General features: G+C 52.6%; 1 protein-coding gene across 2 annotated transcripts; it reads left to right on the top strand.

Annotated features, from left to right (window-relative positions):
• The first annotated feature begins 200 nt into the window (after window positions 1–200).
• On the top strand, window positions 201–6,539 carry CYP1A1 (cytochrome P450 family 1 subfamily A member 1). 2 transcript variants are annotated; one of them, XM_039468932.2, is made up of 7 exons: window positions 201–319; window positions 2,980–3,827; window positions 4,359–4,485; window positions 4,569–4,658; window positions 4,751–4,874; window positions 5,021–5,107; window positions 5,300–6,539. In XM_039468932.2, exons 2-7 carry the CDS (start codon window positions 3,006–3,008, stop codon window positions 5,583–5,585), a joined length of 1,536 nt encoding a protein of 511 aa, XP_039324866.1. In that variant the 5' UTR covers window positions 201–319; window positions 2,980–3,005; the 3' UTR covers window positions 5,586–6,539. The 2 variants fall into 2 exon arrangements, with proteins under 2 accessions (XP_039324866.1, XP_003944830.1); XM_003944781.4 differs by having other exon boundaries at window positions 2,977–3,827.
• Window positions 6,540–7,684: the final 1,145 nt, after the last annotated feature.

The following is a 7,684-nucleotide window of genomic DNA, read 5'->3' as shown; positions in this document are numbered from 1 at the left end:
GCACCGAGATGAGGTGTCCAAGAATGAGTCCTTGCCCACCGGCGCCCCCTCCCCGCGCCAACCCCCCCGCCCCCTCCCCACCTTTTCCTCCTGTCCCAGAGAGACCAGCCGGGTTCAGGCTGCTCCTCCCCTCGTCCACCTCTGCGCGCACTGGGGGAAGGGGGCGTGGCCACAGGCACGAGCCCGCCTATAAAGGTGGCAGTGCCTTCACCCTCACCCTGGAGGTGACAGTTCCTTGGAACCCTCCCTGATCCTTGTGGTCCCAGGCTCCAAGAGTCCACTCTTCCCAGCTCAGCTCAGTACCTCCTTACAGCCACAGGTGAGTGCTGGGGGGCTTCTGGCTTGCCAATAGAAGGAACATTTGGTGCCTCCAGGACTTCCTACGTAGCTACCTGTCTAGCACCTTCAAAAGGGAGCAAAGTGTTTTTAGTGACCAGGCAGTGTCAGAGTGTGTGTTTTTTTTTTTTTTTTTTTTTTTTTGAGACAGAGTTTCGCTCTTGTTACCCAGGCTGGAGTGCAATGGCTCAATCTCAGCTCACCGCAACCTCCGCCTCCTGGGTTCAAGCAATTCTCCTGTCTCATCCTCCCCAGTAGCTGGGACTACAGGTGTGCACCACCATACCCAGCTAATTTTTGTATTTTTAGTAGAGACGGGGTTTCATCATGTTGACCAGGATGGTCTCGATCTCTTGACCTCGTGATCCCCCCGCCTCCGCCTCCCAAAGTGCTGGGATTACAGGCGTGAGCCACCGTGCCCGGCAGTGTCAGAGTGTTTTTAGTGACCAGGCAGTCTAGCCCCCTAGTGGGGAAACTGAGGCAAGGGAAAGCGGAGGACTTATACATGATTCCACAGCTGGTACCAGACCTCTAGATACAGATGACATCTCATTCAGGACTTCAGGACCCAGGCTTTAGCTCCATCCCCTAATGACTGTCTGCTCACCTTGAGGCTTTCCCATCAAGGCCACCTGGCAGGCTGGAATATGTGCAACCCCTCCCTCAGGCTTTCTGATGACACGGGCTTCTCCTTGGGTGGGCAGCGTGGATGGAGGGGGTGGGCTGGGTTCTTACCAGCTGTACCCTGCCTTAGCCAAGAACCCACCCCTGGCAGATTTTACTCTCCCAAGGGGTGGCTTGTCAGAACTGAGATGTCCTAGACAGCCAGACAAGAGAGACCGATCTGTGCAAGAGTACCAGGCCTTTCCTATCTTATTGACTGTCTTCTTTGTCCTTTGGTGGGAGACAATCAGGGTGACAGACTGCCAACTGCAGGGAGCTGGAAATACCAGCCCTAAAAACTCACCAGTCACATCTCCCTTGGCTCCTACCATCTTACAAAGGCTGCAGGTCCTTGGACACCCGTTGTGCAGCAGGGGATGCCAGGGCACACCAAAGCCTGGCACTGTCCCCCATTCGCTCAGGGATCTAGTGTGGTTTGAGATTCAGCCCCTCCAGGAAGCCTCCCTCCCTCTATAACACTTGTGATAGGAGCCATCCATCTCTCTGTCTAGTGTGGTTCCCCTGTGGGAGCCTCACTGGTAGGACTTTAAGATTCCCCACAGCGAATCTGGGTCTTCTCTTCCCTCCGATCCTGCTGGCCACTATGAACTGAGAGATCTCTTCTCACGCTCTCTCAGGTATTGAAATTGGACCCCAGAAAAGTAAAATGTTCAGTCCAAGATCACTTTGACTAGAATGTTGGGTCTACTGATCGCCAGTCCAGGGTAGCAGACAGAGATGCCTGATGTGTTGGAGAGAGTGGTTTATGAATTTACACGTCTTTTCTAGATCAAGCTTACAGAGAAAGTATTGCCCCAGTTTCCTTTCAGTTCAGATCTACTCCTGATTTCCCCTATTCCAGTCTGGGGTTTTCTTACAACCTAGTGGGAACCTTCCATTTATTCTCTGGTTCAGGTAACTTGCAAAAGCAGGAGGTCCAAACTGTTCATTCATTGAGAATTGGGCCCAACAAAAACCCTGGCCTGGATTTTTTTGACTAATGCGCTCAATCTAGCTGCCTTTAAAGTGTGAGTCAGTTTAACTCAGAGAGCTGGGGCTGAGAGCTGGTTTGGGAAGCGGCCATCCTGTGCCCTATTTCTTCCTCACTCTGTCCTGGGGTCTGGTGAGATTTCCTGCATCCTGAGATTGAGCATCAGAGAACTGAGGGTTCTGGGAAAATTCCTTCATTCATCTGACCACTCTTCAAAGAGAGGTACATGTGACAGCAGCTGGCCATTTCCAGGAAAGTGTCCCTAAGGAGTCTGAGTCCTGGCTCTGTCACTGATTGCTGGGGGACTTTGGGCAAGTCAGTGCTGCTTCCAGGGGTCACTTCCTCCAAACGTTAAATGAAGCTAAAGGAGCAGATGATCCTTCATTCCCCCCGAGAACATGGTTTTCTTAAGTGTGATGGGTAAGACTTGGTGTGATACACATTGAATATGTGTTTATTTTAATGTGTTGGGGGAAAATCAAAGTTGTACTTTCACACAGATATGTTTATGATGATATGTGGAGAGATTTAAGGTTGATTTTAGGAAAATGGGAAGTAAATAGAGGTACTGGTACCATATGGAAATCACAGATTGATCTGGGAAGATGTCATTTTAGATTGGCACAGCAGTTAAGAGAAAGCATTCTGGAATTAGGCAACTTGACTTGGGAGTCTGCATCCAACACTTTCCGGCTGTGTGACCTTGGGCAAGTGTCTTACCTTCTCTGAGCCTCACTGCAGCTGACCTCATAGATTTGTGGCCGGGGTGAATGAAGAAGGACTGAGAAATTCGTAGCCCACAGTGGTAGCTCAACAAACAACTTCTCTCCACCTCGTCCTCTTCTTCATGCCCAGTAAGCAGTTCTAGGTGGAAAGGTTTCCCCTTTCCCTGACCAGCAGGCTGCAGGCTGACATTCTGGGATATTGGCTCTTCTCATCCCCCAATCTGATGGCTTGATTTTTTTTCTTCCTGCCCCATCTCTTAGCAGCCACCTCCAAGATCACTACACTGATCATGCTTTTTCCAATCTCCGTCTCGGTCACGGAGCTTCTCCTGGCCTCTGTCATCTTCTGTCTGGTATTCTGGGTAATCAAGGCCTCAAGACCTCAGGTCCCCAAAGGCCTGAAAAGTCCCCCAGAGCCATGGGGCTGGCCCCTGCTCGGGCATGTGCTGACCCTGGGGAAGAACCCGCACCTGGCGCTGACGAGGATGAGCCAGCGGTACGGGGACGTGCTGCAGATCCGCATTGGCTGCACGCCCGTGGTGGTGCTGAGCGGCCTGGACACCATCCGGCAGGCCCTGGTGCGGCAGGGCGACGATTTCAAGGGCCGGCCCGACCTCTACAGCTTCACCCTCATCAGTGGTGGCCAGAGCATGTCCTTCAGCCCAGACTCTGGACCCGTGTGGGCTGCCCGCCGGCGCCTGGCCCAGAATGGCCTCAAGAGTTTCTCCATCGCCTCTGACCCGGCCTCCTCATCCTCCTACCTGGAGAAGCATGTGAGCAAGGAGGCTGAGACCCTGATCAGCAGGTTGCAGGAGCTGATGGCAGGGCCTGGGCGCTTTAACCCCTACAGACATGTGATGGTATCAGTGGCCAACGTCATCTGTGCCATTTGCTTTGGCCAGCTCTATGACCACAACCACCAAGAACTGCTTAGCATAGTCAACCTGAGTAACCATTTCGCGGAGGTGGCTGGCTCTGGAAACCCAGCTGACTTCATCCCTATTCTTCGCTACCTGCCCAATTCTTCCTTGAATGCCTTCAAGGACCTGAATGAGAAGTTCTACAACTTCCTGCAGAAGATGATCAAGGAGCACTACAAAACCTTTGAGAAGGTACAGGCTGGGGAGAGGCAGGTGGGTGGTGGGAAGCAGATGGGGTCAGAGCCTGGGAGGTCAGAGGTAAGAGGAACTGCATGGGGCTTGGCAAGTTCTCAGGGAGGTTTCAACCTGGGATCTTGAAGCCATTTGTGGAGTGCTCTCCTTCCTCGGAAGAGAAATAGAACTTATCTTGACTAATGCTTCTGAGCTTCCATCAGACAGCAATAGCCACTGAATAGCCATCACATGCCCGACCCTGGGGCAGTTGTTGAGGGAGCCGGGAAGAGTTAAAGAGTTGGCCTCCTGGCCTCATCGAAGATAAAGAGCACATCCAGATGATAACAGTATGTTATCTGTGTGTCAGATGTCCCTTGAGTTGGGGCTAGCAGCATTCTAAGGTAGTAAGCAGAGAGAAGCTGGGACAACAGGCTCCGGGAGCATCACCTCCTGAACGGACGTGCTCTGGATAGTGAAGAACCAGACCTGGGTGGAGAGGTAGCTCTGGGTGTGAGATCTTTGCTCACCTGTGGACTTTCCCTACCTAAGGGGCGCATCCGGGACATCACAGACAGCCTGATTGAGCACTGTCAGGAGAAGCAGCTGGATGAGAACGCCAATATCCAGCTGTCAGATGAGAAGATCATTAATGTCGTCCTGGACCTCTTTGGAGCTGGTATGAGTCACCCCATTGTGTCCTTCCTGTGCTCAAGTACCCTGACTTGCCGCCTGCCTAATTGTCTGTTCTACCCTGTCCAGGGTTTGACACAGTCACAACAGCTATCTCCTGGAGCCTCATGTATTTGGTGACAAACCCCAGGGTACAGAGAAAGATCCAGGAGGAGCTAGGTAGGTAGTGACTCCCTGTAAAGGGGTGAGTGCCAGGGTCCTGGCCAGGTCTAGGCAGCCCCTGAATTCACCTCGTTCCCTTTGTTCTGCAGACACAGTGATTGGCAGGGAGCGGCGGCCCCGGCTCTCTGACAGATTCCACCTGCCCTATATGGAGGCCTTCATCCTGGAGACCTTCCGACACTCCTCCTTCGTCCCCTTCACCATCCCCCACAGGTGAGGCCCCATGGAGCCACTGCTGTCTGACACTGGCCTCACTCCAGCCCGCATACCTGATTAGGGTTAATGGGAGGGACATGGCATGGGGGACAGGGAGATTTGCCTGTTGCCACTGAGCCTGACTGAGCTCTGTTTCTCTCCAGCACCACAAGAGACACAAGTCTGAAAGGCTTTTACATCCCCAAGGGGCGTTGTGTCTTTGTAAACCAGTGGCAGATCAACCACGACCAGTAAGTTCAGAGGTGCAGAGGAAAGGCTGGGTCCACCCTCTTAAGCTCTTATTTATGATTAATACAATCACTGCATTGATCCTCCGGTCCGCGGGCCACTTGCCTGTCCTCTATCCTTTAGGACTGGGGTTCCACCCACTTGACGCTTCTGAGCCCCAGCCTTCCACTTCAGCTGCTTCCCTCTGCTTACAGGAAGCTATGGATCACCCCATCTGAGTTCCTGCCTGAACGGTTTCTCACCCCCGATGGTGGTATCAACAAGGTGCTGAGCGAGAAGGTGGTTCTTTTTGGCATGGGCAAACGGAGGTGCATCGGGGAGGCCATTGCCCGCTGGGAGGTCTTTCTCTTCCTGGCCATCCTGCTGCAGCAGGTTGAATTCAGCGTGCCATCGGGCGTGAAGGTGGACATGACTCCCATTTACGGGCTGACCATGAAGCACACCTGCTGTGAGCACTTCCAAATGCAGCTGCGCTCTTAGATGCTTGAGAGCCCTGAGGCCTCGACTCTGTCTACCTGGTCTGGTTGGGCGGCCAGACCAGCGAGCTGGCCTGAGGTTCAGCAGGCCATCTAAGGTTCCACCTGAAACTCACAGACACTGATCTGACTGCAGTTTTGCTGTCTGGGCTATGGGCAAGCCTGAGGGATCCTGCCTGTCCCTACCCTGGACTTGCCTCTGCATACCGACCACAGACAACAGGTACAGCAGGGCCACACAGGAGCTGATGGAGCCTTCCCAAGTTGTGCCTGAGGCAGGAGGCCTGCTAGGGTTAGGAGGTCCATAGGCCCCTGAGGAGCTCTGAAGAGCTCTCTGGAAGCTCCTGGGCCCAGCAGCTAGCTGGCTCTGTGGAGGTGCTGACTGGCTTGAGCAACGGTTAGAGCTGGCCACACCAGGACCCTGTCCAATCTTTGACAACTGGGAACGGCCGAGAGTGAAGGGAAGAGACAGCCCAGAATACTGGCGCAGATATAGTCTCGCTGCCTACACCAGGCTGAGCAATCGAAACCTATGAGTCTAGGACACAGTTCCTGGGAACATCACATTCCTCTGCCCTTTCTGCAGGCACGAACAAACAGGGCTGCCTTCTGGCCTTGTAAGACCCTTGCTGCTGTCCAGGAGCAGGTGGGGACTTGTGTCTCAGGGGAGCAGAGCACAGAGGGAGTGCACATATCCAGGCACCAGGACTAGGGCTGGAGGGAGGGGGTGGTATGTCAATTGCCTTCTGTTGGTCTCCCTTCTCTACACCCTTGCAATAAAGTGTCTATTTTTAATGTTTGGACACAACAGCCTTTTTATTCTAGCCTGCATTGTGCTTGCATGTTTGCATAAGAGCTTAAGAACCATTGATTTAATGTAATAGAGAAAATTCTAACCCAAGTATCCAAAAATGTGTAAGAACAACTTCCTGAGCTAAATAAAGATATTGTTCAGAAATCCTAAAGGTGGAGGTTTTTTGAATCTTAAATGATTCATCACTCATCTAAATACTCACCCCGAACCCCATTCTGTGTTGCGTTTGACTGCGGGGAGGAAGAAGATAAGGTAGCAGTGAAGAGGTGAAGCCGCTGAACTTAGGCAGTCTGTTTGAGGGACAAGACTCTTTTTTTTTTTTTTTTTAAACAGGGTCCCCTTTGGTTGTTCAGGCTGGAGTGCAGTGGCACCATTTTGGTCACTGTAACCTCTGCCTGCTGGGCTCACATGATCCTCTCACCTCAGCCGCAGGCACACACCACCATGGTAATTTGTGTAGAGCTAGGGTTTCACCACGTTCCCCAGGCTGGTCTCAACCTCCTGAGCTCAAGTGATCCACCCACCTTAGCCTTCCAAAGTGCTGGGAGTAGAGGCATGAGCCACCTCGTCCGGCCCGGACATGACTCTTCATCCCTGTGCTGACTTACTCCCTCTCCAACTTAACACAAATTGATGAAGGGTATTCTTTGAACCAGGCAATAAGGGTATCAAGTGAATATAATGCAGTCCTCGCTTTCAAGAACCTCCCAAAATGGCTGATGGAACTGACATAAACACGTCATTTAATTCATTGTGATCAGGGCTGTAACAGACAGATGCGTACAGGAGGTGGGGTCCAGAGCTGGGGTTGGGACTGGGTGGGGGAGTGGGCACTGGGGGAGATTTCCAGGTCTTGAGGCCCTGAGCCAAGCCTTCCTTGAAGGATGAGACGCAGTCTCACTTGGGACTGACAGCATTAGATGCTAAAGTCCGAGCAGATAGACACAGTAGACACAGTTTTGTGGGGAGAGGGGTTCTTAGCTCGGCAGTTGTGATCTGCTCCTCACTCTTCACGTCCTGGTTTAGGTTCTAGAACCACATTAGAACCCACATCTCGATGCTGAAAGCCCCTGTCCATCTGGGATGGCAGAGTGGTGGTGACTCAAAGTATGGCAGAGGCTGGACCCACATAGCCAGGAGCTGTTCTGACTAAGGGGCTAAAGGGAGATGCACTTTGGGATGTGACCTCTCTACCCCACCCCAGACCAGCTTTCTTCCTAAAGCACTGTGTGGTGGCCAGCAGTTGCTGTTCATGCACCATGCTTTCTGACAGGGGTAAATGGCTCCTG

Source organism: Saimiri boliviensis, chromosome 2 (genome assembly GCF_048565385.1).
Source record: "Saimiri boliviensis isolate mSaiBol1 chromosome 2, mSaiBol1.pri, whole genome shotgun sequence".
Lineage (NCBI taxonomy): Eukaryota > Metazoa > Chordata > Mammalia > Primates > Cebidae > Saimiri > Saimiri boliviensis.
The sequence above is the reverse complement of the archived record's forward strand: the minus strand, read 5'-3'. Positions and strand labels throughout refer to the sequence as shown.

What these genes read in the sequence shown, in the direction of transcription:
- CYP1A1 (XM_039468932.2), top strand. Translation starts at nt 3,006, where the DNA reads ATGCTTTTTCCAATCTCCGTCTCGGTCACGGAGCTTCTCCTGGCCTCT. An exon ending in CCTGGACCTCTTTGGAGCTG is followed by an intron (nt 4,486 to 4,568) that starts GTATGAGTCACC and finishes TACCCTGTCCAG; the next exon opens with GGTTTGACACAGTCACAACA. An exon ending in CCCTTCACCATCCCCCACAG is followed by an intron (nt 4,875 to 5,020) that starts GTGAGGCCCCAT and finishes GTTTCTCTCCAG; the next exon opens with CACCACAAGAGACACAAGTC.